Here is a 19,653-nt window from a genome sequence, read left to right on the forward strand (position 1 = left end):
TAACCATAATAGAAATTAAAATGCTGAGGGCAAAAAGAAAAAAGAAAAAAGAAAAACTTTACGTAGAAATTCCAAGATATTTCAGCAGCAACAGTCCTCCCTCCTCCTCCTCCTCCCCCTCCTCCTCTCCTCCTCCCTCCCTCCCGCCCCTCCTCCTGAACTCCTCATCATCATCATCTCATCATCATCATCATCATCATAATTTTAATGTTTTGATTTTAGCTCAGTGCCATATACAGGGTAGATATAATACAGAGCAAAATTATAAACTACGAACGGGAGTGAACGTAATTCCCAAAAACAACAACAACAACAACGATGATAATGATAATATCATCAGACGGCAGCGATGGGTTAGCTAACGTTAGGATGCAGTGAAGTTGTAGCAATATTTCTTAAGAATTAGAATGATGAACACGACAGGACAGGTATTTCAACAGACGCCGCCCTGTTATGGGCGTAGATAATTTCGCATGCGAAAAATCATATTACATATATATACAAAAGAATCGTGAGAACAAAATAAAAAAAATAACAATAACGAAAGTAAAGCAAAGTGTGAAAGAAAGAAAGAAAAAAAAAACAACCATGCGGAACAATTGAGTTCATCCGTGAAACGAAACTGAAAGCAGTCAATCACGTAACAGGTGTTCATTATCTTACCTTTCCAACAATCTGGATCGTTTAATTAAGAACGTTTTGATAAGAGGACTGCTCCTGTTTCTTTACCCGGGTGATGAGACTGGACGTGGCTCGCCTGACGATGATTTTTAAATCATCTTGGCGGTTTTCTGTGAATATGTGCGTAGTACTCTGGTAGCGAGGTGTGTTAAGGCGCTCCACAATGTCGTTATGAACAAAAGTAATGCGTTTCATAGTCTGTTGGGTAATGTTCTTCCATAGACGCTACAGCAGTGGGAGCGAAAGCGCAGCTAGATTAATACTCGGTGCCAAAACGAAAATCTCGCAATAACGTTGATATCTACGCACACAGCCTATATACATCCTACCTGTTCTATGTCAGTTGCATCTATTAAGTTGTCAATGATAATGTGTTTCAGATACAGGAACTTTTGTACAAATTCCAGACGGTGATTCCCGAGGAATACTTGTGGCTCTTCAACGTACTTCAGCGATCTATGGAGTAACGACATGCACTGGGTCTTAGTTTCGTTGTATATTAATATTATATTTATCTGCATACCTACGGCAGGTGTCGACTGAAGGAGCGATTAGAGCCACATCGTCGGCTTGACTGATTTTTTTCTGTCATTCCCGTTGTGAGTTCATCAGACTGGGAGTGAGTACAGTCGAACGTTCATGGCTTCTGTGTAGACATTTAACAAATACGGTGAGAGAAAGTTGTTTGACAATACGTTACGCCATTTAACACATAATTATAAAAACTTAAGAAAACAAGAGAAACCGATGATAGGTAATAGCTCAGCAATTCTTTCAGGTTGTTGGTTTGCTTGAAATCCGAACTGGTTGTCTGCAGTTTGTAGAGAAGGGAAAAGGTCTCACAAGGGCAGACTCAGACAGCTTTGATGCGATTATAGTGATTGCAGTCGAGCGGTATAGTTGACAGGTTCAGTTGCACCTTGAAGCTTGCTTTTGATTGACAGTATTGGGTGAACTGAAAGTGCGAATCCTGGGAGACGCTTGTGAATTTTGCATGCACTGAATAATGCAGAAAACAAATCGTCAATTCAAGGGTGGAAAACTTGGAAAGTGTCTGCAGGAAGGCCATCCCGCAACCCGTTGCTTTATTGTTCGGTAAACCCTGTGTGGCATCGCCGATGTTACGCGGCGTAATAAGATCGGCGAAATGAAATCGAATGTTATCAGTAAGGAGGTTATCTACTTCCCTTCGGGAGCCTTGGTCGTTGATGCAATCAAGAAGAATACTGAAATAATCGCCCCATATTCTTGCAATAGCATCGTCTCCTACACCCTCTCCTCCTACCTATGAGAGCCTGTTGGTCTTTTGATTTAGGGGCAGAATGTCACTCCAGAGATGAGGTTAATATCCAGAATCTAATTTTATACGTATTGCATCTGCTCTTTGTTGCTTTTCATTTAATCGACATTGTCTCAAAGCAAATTTGAGCTGTGATCTTGCATGTCTCATTAGCATTGCAAAGTGTCCTTCCCTCGGGCTACCATTTTACCTCCACAGTAGAAACATTTCTCGTGAATGTGGATCTATAGGTCTTTAACCAGTTCATTTCAGACTGGTATGTGACGACAGTCAGCTTGGCTGTGTCTGTAAGTATCGTTGCTTACGTTCACCAAACTCACTTGTTATACTAAAAAAAAAAAAAAAAAAAAAAAAAAAAAAAAAAAATGGTCCTCATTTATAGGTATATATTTATCATTTATAACAACTTGAAAAAATATATATAGTTATATATATTATATATATATAATATATATACACATTTACATACACATACATATATACATACATATATACATAATATATATATATATATATATATATATATATATATATATATATATATATTTCCTATTTCCTTTTGTTTCTCCGTCTCCTCATCTCCCCTTCACCGCGTTTTTCGTAAAATGCAGCGTGGGAGTTCAAAGGGATGGAGTGAGGAACGCCTCTCTTCCAAAATAACTCCATCTTAGACAAAAATAAGCGAGAGATGAAGCAGCAACGGAAATAAAACTCCATCGGCCGGATCAGGTGTCTATGAATAAAGGTCATCTAAGAATAACCGGTTAAGATGATCTCTGTTGGGGGCCCTGCAGGACATTCTTGGGTCTTCAGGAGGATACGCTTTCGGGGTCCACTTTTCGCAATGGGGAGAAAGAAATGTTTTACGACAATATTCGCTGACGTGCTATGAAGCGTCTCTTTATAAATTCTGCTCTAAAACACGGATCTACGGATCTCTCTCTCTCTCTCTCTCTAGTCTATATATATATAAAATATATATATATATATATATATATATATATCTATATTATATATATATATATATATATATATATATATATATATATATATATATATATACAGTATAAGTGGCCCATTAAAACACTACTTGAAGAGGGTGGAAGTTAGTCCACCGAAATATAGTCCTTTGCTTTAAACCAGAGTGTTTTAATGGGCCTTTTATACTTGGGACGTATCCTGTTCTAACAGAAGAATTTATTTACATATATATATATATAATATATATATATAATATTATATAATATAATATATATATATATCACATATATACATATATATTATAAATAATATTATATATCATATATATATATATATATATATATATTATACTAATATATATGTGTGTGTGTGTGTGTGTGTGTGTGCGTGTGTGTGTGTGTGTGTGTGTGTTGCGCGCGTATGGGAAACACTTATAAGTACACACACATATATAGCATTTATATATATAATATATATACATATAAAAAATCCTATGTGTATGTGCCTGTGAAATAATTCCGCATCCTCGTAATTTATTCTTCGTTGAAGGGCATAACGTTTACCTGCTCTTTCCCTCGACGCGAAGGCCGTCGGAACGGAAATTTTAACCCCTTCATCTATCGAGACGGAATGGTAAAAAAAAAAAAAAAAAAAATAGAGGAATATAAATAGATTTAATGCCAAAATTGGAAGTGACAGTGATGTGACTGTTATTTTCAACGAGAACCACTCTACAGAATGATGAACCTCTTCGATAGACTATCAGGTGGAAGAATTGCCGAAGGGGAAGACGAAATTAGTGATAGGAATATATAAGTGACAAGTCGCACTCGTCATAAACGTGGGAAGACATCTTGTTAAAGCGAATATGAAAATACCGATATATAAAAGGAAATATAATTCCCACACAAACTATTTCCTGAGGTAGATATGAGGATGAGAGAGAGAGAAAGAGAGAGAGAGAGAGAGAATGAGAAATCGTCGTGACAAATACGTAAAGAGAGAAAGAGAGCGAGAGATGGCTGATCCTTATGACATTTACGTGAGAGAGAGAGAGAGAGAGAGATGGATAGAGAGAGAGAGAGAGAGAGAGAGAGAGAGAGAGAGAGAGAGAGAAATTCCACTTGTGGTCATGAAAATATGAAAATAGAAAACCTCTTGTCTCACTCGATATAAAAAGCGCGACCTAGATTATTATAGTTGTGACCTACTCCGATGTCGCATGCCACTGCTGAACTCTTTTAGACGCAACTAATACTTACTCCTTTATATTTAGAAGATGGGCAAGACAGACAGACAGATATATAAATAAATAAAAAACGATCTATTATTATTAAGCGATTCTCCCGCCTCTCCAGCTGCTATTGGCGATTTTGTGAATGAAAGATTATAGTAAAGAGGCCCATTCTAAAGGTGTCACTCACAGATGCCTTATTCAGGGGCATCCAGACTTTTTTTTTTTTTCTTCCCTTTTTTTTGAGTAGTATCTCCACATAACCTCATTACTATTGGTTTCTTGACTTAAGAGACCATTCTCTTATCTTTGATAGTCTAAGTATTCTTGTTCTATTCTCGTGCCTTCATGCACACACATACAGCATTTGAAATTTATGGGTTTATAAGAACATTTTAAACACAAACACATGCATAGACAGATATAATACACACATTCACATATACGTAAATAGCCACATGAAAGGTGAAGAATCAAAGACCTGGTACTTGGTCTTTGATTCTTCACCTTTCATGTGGCTATTTACGTACATATTTGTCACGTGCTGTTTGTTGACTTATTGCTGATTCACATATACATGTATACGTAGTATATATGTATATGAATTCTCACATCACCGTGATTCATATTCATGTCCTTTAATATCCAATTCACTCTACCTCGGAATTAATAAATTTTCGTATATGCAAACCGAAGGGGAATTTTTTTAGATGACAATAATTTAGTCCTCCCGTGGATTCGAACCAGCGGTCAGAGTGAGGAGAAATCAGGACTGCACTGACTTTATCCACTCGGCTAACTAGTTGGCGTGGAAATTGTGTTTCCTTTTATATCATCTAAAAAAAATTCCCCTTCGGTTTACATATATGTGAAAATGTATTAAATCCGAGGTAGAGCGAACTGGATATTAGAGGACATTTGTAGCTTAATGCATATATCTATACACACACACACACACACACACACACACATATATATATATATACATATACACACATATACATAAATATATATATATATATATATATATCTATATATATATAATATATATATATATGTGTATGTACGTTAAATTATCGTTGTTTTCCCGCCTATTGTTTTTTTTTTATATAATTGGCATTTCTCTTCCTAGAACAAAATATCAGGAAATAACGAGTTCAAATATGAGTATTACCATTCTCTTCCAATATACTTTTCATTCATCGTTTGTGAAAAATGAGTCAAATCTGAAATTACACGTCATATCTGAAAAATGGTTAAAGAAAGCGATACTGATCAGACATATTTTCACGTAAACGTTAGCATCCTCGAAAAGAAATACACTTTCTTAACTTCCGGAACTTCACAAGAAGACGGGTAATTATGCCAGCTGTAAATTCCGCTGCTCAGAAACTGCTTTAAAAAATTATCCGAAATCCTGACTATGTAGGTATAGGCTTTCTTTCCCTTCTCATGGGTTGTGTAAACAGACCTCTGATCCTATACCTTATATGGCAGTGGACTCAGCAATACATTTCAGTATATTCACATAATTCAGTATATTCAGTATATTCAGTATATTCACATAATATCTATTCCACTGCAATGAGATAGAGAGATGAGAGGAGGGGGAGAGGGAAGGGAGGGGGGGGAAGGGAGAGGGGGAGGGAGGGGGAGGGGAAGGGGGGGGACCCCGAGAGAGAGAGAGGGGAAGGGCGGGGGGGGGGGATAGGGGGGGCGGGGGAGCATGACAACACTGTATTTACAAGGGCGTTGATGTAGAGGACCTCGCAAGGGGACAGAGGTGTAGAAAGGCCGTCTTTTGCACCCTAGGATGGGAGGCTTCATCATTAGAAGGGGGTAGGGGAGTAAAAGGAGCGAGAGGGGGAGGACTATGTGATGCAAGGAAGAGATTTGGATGCTGAGGGGAAGGGGGAAAGGTAGGGAGTCCATCTATCCCAGCCGGAAGAGTATAGGAGGGATGGAGGGAGGGGTATTCGTTCGCCCAGCTCCGTCCTCCTCCTCCTCAGACCCTACGCACACACACACACTTCGAGTGGAAAATCGACCCCGACTGTTTCTTAGCCTAAGATTCCCTCCCTCCCTCCCCTCCACCGCTCCCGCTCCTCCTCCTCCTTCCTCCTCGTCCCTCTCCTCCTCCCATCTGGACCCCCTAACCTCATCCAACCCTGCTTCTTACGGAGTCCCACGGAACCTCATCTCATACCCCTGCAACACCTTCCCTAAAATGTATGCTGATTTATTCACCTCTTCCCTACTCGGGACGAACTTAATTACCCAATGCATTGTAGTGAATTTCCGAGCCCATTAATGATAACATCAAAAGTCATCCGAACGGACGGAATGAGGATACACGAGAGACGCAAGAAGTATTCCGCACTTAATGCGATACTTGCCCTCATAAGTAACGACAGACAGAGAGACAAGGAAGAATAGTAAGTATAATAATTTTTTCCAATATTAATTTGCGTAACGCAATAAACAGTACAGACATCATGACCTCATTGCTTAATAAATTTAATATTTCAACACAAACATCAATCCAGAGATTGTTGGATTCTTTTTCCTAAGAACCCACGAGATGTCTGCAACCATAAATATAGAAGGGAGAGATTGGACAGCCTATGATAGCCAAACCAGTTTGTGACGTGCACTGCCCGGCGCCATCGCTATGTGTTGATTATTTTGTAAACAATGCCGCAACTCGTACAATCTAATGGGACACCCTGTATTCTTTAGCAAATGTTTTATTGGCTTTCTATCAAGACTGTCAAATGATTTATGCACCATTTACTAAATACAATATATACTGTATGCAGAAATAGAAATATTTAATTTTGCTGGTATCTTTTTTTCTAGTTAAGTCTTAAAGTTTTGCATTACCTACGACATTACGGTCATGTTGCATTGACAGCCAATTTTCTCAGCAGTCTTTAAAGATTGGTAAATAGCCAATTTGCCGACGTTATGTGCCTTTACAGTTTTATTCTCTAGGTCCAAAACTAATTATTCATGGGTCAAACTGACAAGCAGTATAATTTGACAAGAGTATGCAAAAATAATTGGTATCCCCAAAAACATAATAATATTATTAATAATAACCTAGGTTTAAAAGAATGATAACTAACAGGCAATATTCAGGAGTTGGTACAATCATTTTACTGAATTTTAAAATTTACTATATCTGATACTATTAATAGTGATACAATTAATATTGCAGTTTGCAGGGCTGTATAAATCTTGCTGTAACCAGTACTGATGCATATGCCAGCTTGCCCCTTCTGGATACTTATTAGACTAAATCTGCTTTGACAGCCACATTGATCCCTCTTAACATATTCTGGACTTCAAAGTCTGTTGCAGAAACTTAAGCTCATGCATATCAGGATGTTTGAAAATGTACTTTGGCAGAAAATGCTTGCTGCAATATTTGTGGACCATAGTTTGACTCTTTATCCCTTCTCCAGTTTCTAACCTAAGTAAGGTAGTGGTCTCGCTCTTTGTTCTTGTCAGGAAATCCTAACCATAAAATTGACAAAAGTCAGTCCTGAATCTCACATGTCACAGGCTTCCTACACTGACCTACAGCATTTTTAAGGTATATTTGAACCTAGGAGGCTACTCACAGATCTTTTAAGAGAAACTATTTATCCAATTACAGTATAAATGTAATAACAATCAGCATTAATTCGTATTCATACAGTTGTGATTCAGGGGAAGGTAAACTATAAGTACTTTACAGAACCAGATCAAAGCATTTGAGCCATGACATAGAAGCTGTTTGCACAGCTTCAAGTGCAATTATAACCAGGAGGTACATTTATAAAGCTATTTAACAAGTCACAGGCAAACTGACCAATAATTCAACATACTTATTTACATTGTACTGTCGAAGTTAGGTTAGCCTGTAAGAATAACTTAGACTTTCATAACTAGCCAAGAGTTGAGCTGTATTTCATGGTATGTGGAAAGGGACAGATAGAAAAATCAGCATTCCTGAAAGTTATGCTAAGTTAGGCTACCTTTGCTAAGCTAAGGTTAGGCTACAGACTGTTACTGTAGGCTAGCCTTAGTTATTTGATGATCAACGCAGGTAGACTACTTAGTTGGTAAACTTTACTTGTAGGCTAACTAGTAGGTAATGTTTACTTTTAAAGCCATAATGAATGTAGTATGAATTTGAAGTATCCATTAGGGTAAAAATAATAATGATAAAATTGAAGAATAGCCTTAAGTGTTCTGGCAGGTCAAATTCAGCCGAGTCCTCCACATACAAGGAGGTCTGAAAATTTATTGTTGGCAAATAACCTTATAACACTTCATAAACACTTAGAACTTCAGCAGGCCTAGGGGTAGGTCTCATGATACTACTTGCATTGTAGTATTAATAGTTGGGAAAATTATCAGACTGAAACATGGTTATATAAGACTGACAGTAACCCTACATGCCAGTTTATCAGGCTATATGAATTTAATGTCAAATTGGCTTTAATAAAAAGTTCATTACAAAATTCATTATTATTAGCTCAAAAAGCAGGCGTGTAGTTGCCTGCAAGTTGACTGTGATCTAACACACCTGTGTACCTGAGGTTGTTTAAACACAGTTATAAATATTTTCATGAATGAAAAAATATCACTATCTTTTGAAATGTGATCCCCTGTTCTTTTGTGATCCTGTTTATGTATGTAAAACAGTTAAATGTCTGCAACACGAGAAGTAGCTCAAGAGAGAGAGAGAGAAACGACCTACATGCAGATACACGGTTTCTGTTTAGCAGTTGTAGTACTAATACAATATTTATGAGAAGAATGTACTTTTTATTGCTCTTATCAACAGCAGTAGCAGTAAGAGAATTATCAGTTTATCAGAAAAGATAGAAATAATTCTGATAATAATAATCGTTTTAATTACTTTAATGCTAAAATGGAGCTCTGCAAAAGAAAAGGATTGAAGATTTCATAAGAGAAAAAGAAAAGAAAATGAAATTATCGGCACTTGTTTACAGCACGAATAAAATACCCAGAGAGGAACTTTATAAAGGCACAGTAAGAAAAGAGAGAGGAAAAAGTCTAAAAGGAAAGAGAGAGAGAGAGAGGAGAGAGAGAGAGAGAGAGAGAGAGAGAGAGAACAGTAAAGAAGGTTGCTGGAACTCCCCATCGGTTTAACCCAGAGTCAAGGGCCAGTATTTTTCGGAGGAAGTAATTTATGAGTTCTTTCGTATGTAAATTTTTTGGTCAAAGCGGAGCCATCGTCGATATGTTTCCCTTGTCCAAGATATAGGTAGAATGGGCTACTTTATTCCGGGGAGATCTACGGTGCATAAATTCCACCGGGTTGAAACAGTAGGCAATGTGAACTATCACGTTTCTTGCAGACGATTATCATAATGCTCAGGTGGGCGGGGGGGGGGGGGGGGGGGGGGGTGGGGGGGGGGGGTTGGTTCTTTTAACGCAAACGGGGTTACGTTAGAAGTATAATGGTCATTTTGGGTACAATAGTGAATTCCAGTATATGAAAACTGGTTTGTTGGTCAACTCTACTTATACTGCAAAGAAAATAACTACATGATTTTATCATTTTTTTTTTGCAATTACTGATGGTAGAAATTTGTAGCAGAAGCATATATATATATATATATATATATATATATATATATATATTATATAATAATAATATATAGTATATATATATATATATATATGTTATATATATATGTATATACATATATTATAATAATATGTATTATATATATGTATATATATATATATATATATATATAAGTATATATATATATATATATATATATATATATATATATATTACTGTATGTGTGTGTAAATATATTATTCTGTTAAAGCAGGATACGTCTCAAATGTAAAAGGCCCATTAAAACACTGGTTTAAAGCGAAGGACTATAAATTTCGGTTGATGGTGGGAGTCAGTCCACTGAAATATAGTCATACCTTTAAACCAGAGTGTTTCATTGGGCCTTTTATACTTGAGATATATATATATATATATATATATATATATATATATATATATATATATATATATATATATATATATATATATATATATATTATATATATATATATATAATATATGTATACATATATCTCAAGTATAAAAGGTGAAACACATATATATACAAATATATATATATATATATATATATATATATATATATATATATATATATATATATATATATATATATATATATATATATATGTCACCAGGCAGACATTACACACTGGCTTTCATCTTTCATTAACAGGGAGATGGCTATGCTTCGAGCGTCACACACATACATACGTAACTACACACGCAGATTACACTGCCGTAAGAGACCTAATCCACTAATCCAGGTCAATAACCGACCGAACAAGTACCGTTGGTACTCGTGTAAATTCATAGCAGCGGAATTGACAGCTGACTAAAATTATTTTAGGGAATTATTAGCACTATTTATCGAGGATATGAACAGCTTACAAAGCACAAGAAAACATCATTTTGATACTTTACAATGAATGTTGCAACACAGCAAATATTTTATTTATAAGTAAACAGACAGCCAGTCACAGTACAACGACACCAAGTCACGATTGTTCCACATAGTACTCATCACCGTCCTATAACGACTTAGTAAAAGAAGCGCATTTAGTAGATCTACTTGCCGCAACCTCGATGTATTTCTCGTAAGTGAATGGGCAATCAAGAACGAGACCGAGAACTTTAAATGATTTCTCTGTAATTCAAAGGACACTGATAAAGAAATGATCTGGATGGGAAAGTTTGGGGTCTTTGTATTCTGTTTATGTAACAGATAAAACGTTGTTAGTTTGTAAACACAAATTAATAACGTTTCTTCTGGTGAAAAACTTCTGTTCTTTGTTCATTTGTTCATTAAGTATTTTACGAGTTACTTATACTCTTAGCTGTTTATGGTGAAGATTTTTGTTCCTTTGATGCGTAGAATTTTTTCACGTAGTATATATTCCACGGTTAACCAGTTATTTGTTATTTGATGCCCCCGTCCCCACGCCCCCCCCCCCCCCACTTCTCTCTCTCTCTCTCTCTCTCTCTCTCTCTCTCTCTCTCTCTCTCTTTCTCCATGCTAAGGAAAGAATAATACCAGACGCTGAAAAATGAAAATTCATAATTATATTCACAACGATTTTGTATCGTATGGAATAAGAAGAAATTGAGGTTTAAGGAAAGGCACTCCTAGGCTCCCTATTAATTAGAAATTAGTAAAGTTACCGTTACCTGAGTTTATGGTGGTCTTTAAACAAGAACTGTGTACTTTTCCAGCCTCGGCAGAAAAAGTGACAATGTGTTCCTCCATCCTTCATGGAACAAGAACGGTGCGCTTTTCCAGACTTCTCTGAAAAAGGACAATGTATTCCGCCATCCTCCATTGAACAAGAACAGTGTACTTTTCCAAACTAGACTGAAAAAGGGCAATGTATTCCTTCGTCCTCCATGGAACAAGAACAGTGTACTTTTCCAGACTAGACTGAAAAAGGGCAATGTATTCCTCCATCCTCCATGGAAAAAGATCGGTGTACTTTTCCACCCGCAGTAAAACAGTTAAAATGAATTTTTGCTTTGTCTATGGTACAACGAGTACCCTTCCTTCCCCCATGGAATAAGACCGTGTGCTCGTCCAAATTCATTGGTACAAGAACGACGTATTCTTCCGTCCTCTATGGAAAGGCTGATGTATTCTCCCAAATTCCATTGAAAAGACGAAGTACTTTTACGTCTTCCATTGAACAAAAAGAATGTATTCTTCCATCACCCATGGAACACCCAAACGATGTACTCTTCCAGGCTTAGCAGAACAAGGACGTTGAGGACGAACCGAGAGAAATAAAGCTCTCTTTCACAAACAACTGACGAATGATTTCCTGGAACTCACAACAAACATTATTTACCCCGTTCTGCAGAGGAAACGTTCACATCACATGCATTCTGCGTTCAAATGAAGAGTGATACTCGCAGCCAGTCCTTGCGCTCTTTCGCCACTGATAAGCAGGAAGAGCAGCTGTAAGTGGCAAAGACGCTCCAGAACAGAGAGAGAGAGAGAGAGAGAGGAGAGAGAGAGAGAGAGAGGGAGGAGGGGGAGGGGGTTTTCGTTTTCGTGCTTTATCGCAAGACGAGATGGGTAAAAAATGATTGAACGACCGGTATATTTAAGTTTAATACCAGCGATACAAATGAAAGTTATGTCACCCTTGTTTCTTGCCCTTCTCATGGATTTTATATTTAAATTAGCGATCTGAGATGGAGGAGACTTGAAATGGGCAGATGATGCTGTTTTAATCAAACACCACAATTTTCATAAAGCATTCGCACTAGAATGCACCAATACCAAGAGAAGTGGTGCACAAAATAAGTCTAAGAAAAACAAATGCAATGCTTACTGATGAAATAACTCTAGACGGAGAAAGGATTAACGAAGTTGAATCTTTAGTGAAAAGCTAAAAAGATAAAATCGAACAATAGGCAGGATGAATAAGATATAGGAATCACACATACTGAAATTTCGTGCAAATGTAAGATTACATGTTAGTCTAGTGAGTTCTACATTGCTGCACGAACATGAATCAAGGTTAGCCGATTAGGTAATATCAACGAAGTCCTGATCTCTCTACTCTGCGCTGGTTCGAATCCACGAGAGGACGAAATTATTATCAACTAAATAATTCCCCTTCGGTTAACATTTATGAAAATATATTAATTCCGAGGTAGCGTGAATTGGATATTAAAGGACATTTGTAGCTTAATGCATGTATATGAATCACGGTGATGTGATAAAAATTCAAATATATATATATATATATATATATCATATATATAATATATATATATATATGTATATATATGTATGTTATATATAGGTATATATATTTATAATAAATATATATATATATATATATATATATATATATATATATATATTATAATAATATGATATATATAATAATCTATATATCTAGTAATATATCTTTATTCTTAATATATATCTGTATATTCTCTATATAATATGTTATATATATAATAATATCTACATTCTCTATATATATAATAATATATACACTAGAGCATTTTAGGAGGGAGAGTCGAGATCATAAGAAGAATGTGTGGCGTATGTAATGTCAAGGAGAAGGCTAGGGAAGCTCACCTGAGATATTATGGCAATGTAATAAGAAGAGAGGAAGTGGAACCAATCAAGAGTGCTAAGAACATGTCAGTGATGGCGAGGAGGAGTCTGGGCCCGTCAGCGGATCAGATGGATGGATGTGGTGAGGAGCGATATGGGTTGGCTCGAGCGGCCGACCCTGCTATACAGTGGGACTAATAAGGTCGAAAGAAGAAGACACCGCGCATTTTACGTCACCCTTAAGAAACAGGAAGTTAGAAAAAAAAAATTTTCGCTAGGTCCTGAAGTACACCATTACAAACCATTAAATTGAACGAATGGCGAGATAAAATCTCACAGCCAGATGTATGGTAGTTGGGAGTTAGAAGGTGTCTCGACACTATCAGCAATCTGGACTTACAGAAAAAAAGATGTCTAGGATCCAGCATAGCATAAGGTTGAGAAAAACTCACATGAGTCAGGATATCAAAGGAAACAGTTTAGTTTCGAGAAGTCAAAGAGAAATTAAAAATAACCAAAAAAAAAAAGTCTTTTGATTACAAGGACAGCTTTTGATCATGTAATCTGGATTATAAGCTTTCGAAAGAAATATGAGACTTATGCATATCCAGTAATATTATTCGGCCGTTCAAGCGAATGTAACTTAATGTTGATTCCGTATATTATCGTTACATTTTTTACTTATATCATATGTATGCAAAGTGCATTCATGTGAATAAAGTTTTGATTGCGAATTTGAAAATTGAAAAATAATGTGAGTTGTAAATGCAAAATTACTGCACACATCTTAGACAGGCAAATACAAGAACACCGACAAATAACTCATACTAAAGAAAATTAGAATCCGAAAAATGTCGGCAGTGAGATCTTACCTTCCTATTCAAACCGATGACAGCCAAGAACATTTCTTAATATGCCTATTTTGCCTATTTTTGTTGTAGCTTAAACTTAAAGAAACTTTCATTCTATGAATAGAAAACAAAATATATACAGCACAGTAACTCAGACAATAATAAGACTAAAAAATACCATCATTCATTATTATTTGTTCATTATCAAACTTAAAGAAAAAAAAACCGCGAACAAACAGTTGTAAACTTATTGCAAAAGAAAAAAAAATCGAGAAATGAAACTGCAATTAAATCCTAGAAAACAAAAAGATCCAAGTAAAAGCAATCACAGCCAAAATGAAGGGCCAAATAAAAATCCTTATTGGTAACCCGCGAGGCCTTCTCCGGACACTCCAGCCCAAATAGACAAAAAGGTGCGGCGGCGGGGAGTAACAACGCTCTCAGCCTTGAAGTAGGGTCACACAAATGCAAGAAAAGTGATCACGGAATGGGAGGAGGGAAATGGAATCGGGTAGGTACACGGAGGGGAAAGGGAGCTGGGTGTTGAAAACGAGGGATAACAAAGGGGGAAATGGAGTTAAGGGGAAGTGTTGTCCTAGTAACGAACAGTGGTGTCGTGTCTGGCGTTTTAAAGTCATTTTGGTGAGAGAGAGAGAGAGAGAGAGAGAGACGAAGGAAAAAGTTTAAGACGTGGTATTATGAGGTGATGGAAAAGATGAGCGAAAAATTTTTGGATTTTAAATGTTAGACGAGAAAAGCAAATACGTGCGTTGCAGTGACACAATGAAAAGAAAAAGGAAAGAGAGAGAGAGAGAGAGAGAGAGAGAGCACATCTCTCACATACATACGTTGCAGAGAGAAAATAAAAAGGAAGAAAGAGAGAGAGAGGAACCTCACTCCACACTTCCTTTGACGACACACCGTGTCAGTCCCTCCATTATAATGATTCTAGTAAAGTGGTAATAGTGGGAGGAATGAGAAGTAGGCGGAGGAGGGTTGAGGGAGGAGGGAGAGCGAAGTAGAGTACTCCAGTTATAAGCGTAATGGGCGGAGGAGGAAGAACGAGGCAAACATCATGAGACTAAAACTTCCTCTTCTGCGATTTCTTTTTTTCTTTGGCTTCAAATCTCTTTGGAATACATTGCACACTCCTCTCTCTCTCTCTCTCTCATCTCTCTCTCTCTCTCTCTCTCTCTCTCTCTCTCTGAGAGTCTTCCGTAATTCTTAAAGAACGTATCTGCTTCTCATGTTGAATCTAAGCGAGAGATGGCCAGAAGACCCAAGGTACCTTGAGAGGAGGACCTACGCTCAATTCTTCCACTTCACTGCAGGCACGAACTGAGTTCGAACTCTCTTCTTCCAAGCCTCGTTATCCGCGAATAATGAATCGTTAACGGATTTGCCCGTCATTTGATTTACGTATAACAGTGAAAAAAATAATTACAAGAATTCTCCGATTATTTTAAAAGTTATGTAAGGTTTGGTAAAAATGAACTGATACTAGCATTTTATTTTCATTTTTTTTTTACAAAGTTAATGGTAGTTATTACAGAAAAGATAAAGATATTCTCTCAGAAAATGAATTAACAAGGTCCTGTCTTTTTATGATACTGTCGAACCTTCCTATGAATTATCAGAACAACAACGCTACTGTGTACCAAGACCACGGATTTTGTATCTTACGAATTAAGCTAAAGTCAATTCGCGTTCTGGAATCAGTCTACTTAAATATATATTACCTTTTTCTTTCTCGATTGTTTTTTTTATCGTATCTGCCACGTCCATATTAATAATTTGTTTTTAAGGTTGTACTGTTCAGAGCATTTTATACTGTGTTGATGTTAAGTAACGCTAAACAATTTTTGAGGCTTCCTTTTCAATGAACGCATGACTGACAGTGAGGAAGAAGTGGACACTCTCTTGCAGTCTTCTTTTTTCTATTATATTTTTCATCAAACACTTTTACTGTGACTTTTTGGCATAGCCGGCCTTAACTTAATTTTTCAGTCCTTCGCACGTACCTGTACATCTCTCTTCGAGAGCTCCTTCCATATATGTTCCATATACGTCTTGATAGATTAACTGTATTTCGTCTTTACATTTACTAGGAATGAAAATGACCTCGCTTTTATATATATACATATATATACATACATACATAAACAATTACTATTTAACATTACTTTAGCAACATAGTTTGTGAAATCTGCTAACAATAGGCCTCCCTCCCAGCTCAATGAATCATGCCGAGCCAACTTTGAAATATACGATAAAATTTCGATTTACCTTTTCATTCTCTTTCCTTATACAGTTTCTTTACTACTCTCCTCATAATCCCTTCCCCTCCAGAGGTAACCCAGTCAATCATCCTTCAATTCTAGCTGCTTTAATTCAATAATAGCGTAAGCTATTATTTGGCCTGCTCTTTTCTCCTAGTTTCTAATATCTAGAGTTCATAAGACTTCTCATTTAATTCATTATTCTTACTGTTGTTACTGTAAATTATTTTTCTTCCCTATAAACAATATCCCTCTTTTACCCTTTCCATGTTCGCTACTTCACTTTCTTCTTCCAAAACTTCCGTAATGAACAACTTCAAGATTATTGTTCTCAATTCAACTTTCATCCTTCGCATCTCATTTTCTAAAAAATTTATTATTCAATCAATTCCATGACAATCTAGGTTTCGTTAGGATATTCATATTTTCGTGGATATCGTTACATTTATTTGCACTGTGCCGTAATTCATGCCTCTCTCAGTCTAGATTCATTCACGAGTATCTATTCACGCTGCCTGAACAAGCCATAGCATTACACATCATATAAATATACATACTACATGATATAAATTCATCCAGCAATCAAATAAATGAAACATGATAATAATTATAAAAACACAGATGTAAGAATAAAGGGACATGAGAAAAGCAAACTAAAAGAGAGGGAGAGGACTTTATAGGTACTACAAATCAAACACATAACTGAATGAAAACGCAAAGAGAAACCAAGGCTTAAAAAATACAGATTTACGAAAAACAACAAAAAATTGCAAAAATGATCAGATCAGCCTCACCATCCTCCCCTTCCCCCCTTGGCCACCAGGGGGGTATCGCTCCCTTACCCGAGGGTCCCAGTGAGTAATCGAGCACGTCTGAAATAGAAGAAAAAATTGATCAGTATCTTTGTCAATTTCTATTAGCAGCAGAAAAATAGACACACGAACAATAAATATCATTCTTGGAGGGACGGTTTCGGTGAACTCATTTGCTATCTAAAGGTAGTCTTTTCAAAACAGTAAATGTATAATAATAGAGTTTCAAATTATATGTATAGTATATATGTGTGTGTGTGAGAGCGCGCTTGCATGCTTATGTGTGAATGTTGGATCACCGTAGAAAGGCTCGAGATCGACCTCACGGGGTATAAACGTCTTTGGGTCCCTTTTCTGAAAAGAAAACTCCATTTAGCTAATAAACGCAATCAGTAACCTGCGGCAAGTTTAATGGCACATATGGCCCGCAACTTCATTCCAAGTACGACCTGCCGAGGACATAAACATATTCACATATATATGTGAATATGTTTACATAAACACATAATAATATATATTTATAATTATATATAAATTTATAATATAATATAATTAATTTAATATTTATATATTTAATTTGAAAATATATTATAATAATAAATATTATATATTATTTATATTTTTTTTTATATTATATATATAATATTTATATACGTATATATTTATATCATATATATATTTCTTTATATATATATATATATTCTATAATATATATAATATATCTAATATAATATAATATATATATATTATATATATATATATAGATTATATATACTATTACGTATAAATAATCTATCTAATATATCTCACTATATAATGTATATAATTATCTTCTATAATTCTTTATACCGTATATTATCAATAGTATATATACTTATATCCGTATAATTTATCTATATATATATATAATATATCTCTATATATATATATCTATATATATCTAATAATAAGCATTAACCTACAAATGTCCTTTAACATCAAATTCTCTCTACCTCGGAGTTAATATATTTTCATAAATGTTAACCGAAGGGGAATTTTTTAGTTGATTACAATTTCGTCCTCTCGTGGATTCGAACCACATGTGGGTGGATATCGATTCTAATTGCAAATACCTGACCTCGACAGTGATTTGTAAGGTCGGAATGGGTATCAACTTATTACCTCACTTGTTGGTCGAGTCGGTAACTTCACTGAAGTCCTGATTTCTCTTCTGTGCGCTGGTTCGAATCCACGAGAGGACGAAATTGTTATCAACTAAAAAATTCCCCTTTGGTTAACTTCCTATATGAAAATATATTAATTCCGAGGTAGAGCGAATTGGTTAATGCATGTACGTACATGAATCACGGTGATGTGATAAAAAAATTCATATGTATTTTATAAATATATTCAAATTCTTTCATTTAATTAGATCATGCAAGTATTTAATATGAAAATGATAATTTGTTACAGGAGAGATCATGATAATATATCAAGTTCGATATGGCGCAATGCAGAACAAATTAGTGAATCAATATTGAATAATTCCAATCATTTTCTTTGGCACGCCGTATATCCTATACAGAAACCCGACTAGAGCTTCTCCCAAGGAAGAGCATAACAGCTCTTTACTGAACTAAAACTCAGTCAGCGAGCAGTTTCGAATTAAATGCAAAACAGGCGAAGACCAATATTATATTTTGTCAACTATAATTAAGTTTCGGTTGGAATCTTATTGGATTAGTGTGGCTCTTGTTGACTTAGGTAGCGGTCTTTGGGTTGTTTGGAATTATTTATGGAACGCACAAACTAGAGCCCTTACAAGATAGAGCATAATTCAAAGCATACATTACTGCCTTCTTACGTCATACCTAGTTACTAAGGTAAAACAGCACGTATAAGTATTTAATAAGCTAAAACATGGATGACACTGATACGAATTGTATCCTTTATAACAGGAATGCTATGCATAAGACTATTGTACGCCGAAACACGGATGTGACCTGTAAGAATTATTCAAGCTATATAACATGGTTGACATGTATAAGACTTTCATAGGTTAAAACATGGATACCACGTATGAGAATTGTATATTTCAGAATAAGGATGCCAGGTATATTTTATATTCTATAACGTTGATGTCACTTAAAAGAGATGAGAGATGTATATTCTATAACAGGGATGTCACGAATAAGAATTATAAATTCAATATCACGGATGTCACATATAAGGGTTACATATTCTTCAACATGGATGCCACGCACAAGAATTATATATTCCGTAACATGGCTGTCATGAGTAAGCCTTTTTATCAGCTGTAACAGAAGAAATTCTTTTCTTCCGCATTTTCGATGACTGATGCC

The 19,653-nt window shown here is 35.8% G+C and overlaps 1 protein-coding gene across 2 annotated transcripts in view; it reads right to left on the reverse strand.

Moving 5' to 3' along the window:
• LOC135216878 (paired box protein Pax-6-like) overlaps positions 1-19,653 on the reverse strand; it is a 192,448-nt gene that overhangs the window by 121,426 nt on the left and 51,369 nt on the right. Inside the window, exon 3 of one of the 2 annotated variants that reach the window (XM_064252399.1) lies at positions 17,342-17,371. In XM_064252399.1, coding sequence (XP_064108469.1) covers positions 17,342-17,371 — 30 coding nt within the window. Of the gene's footprint in view, positions 1-17,293; positions 17,372-19,653 lie in introns of both variants that reach the window. The other variant, XM_064252398.1, reaches the window with a different exon arrangement.

The sequence above is a fragment of the Macrobrachium nipponense genome, chromosome 6 (assembly GCF_015104395.2).
Source record: "Macrobrachium nipponense isolate FS-2020 chromosome 6, ASM1510439v2, whole genome shotgun sequence".
NCBI classification, from domain to species: Eukaryota; Metazoa; Arthropoda; class Malacostraca; order Decapoda; family Palaemonidae; genus Macrobrachium; species Macrobrachium nipponense.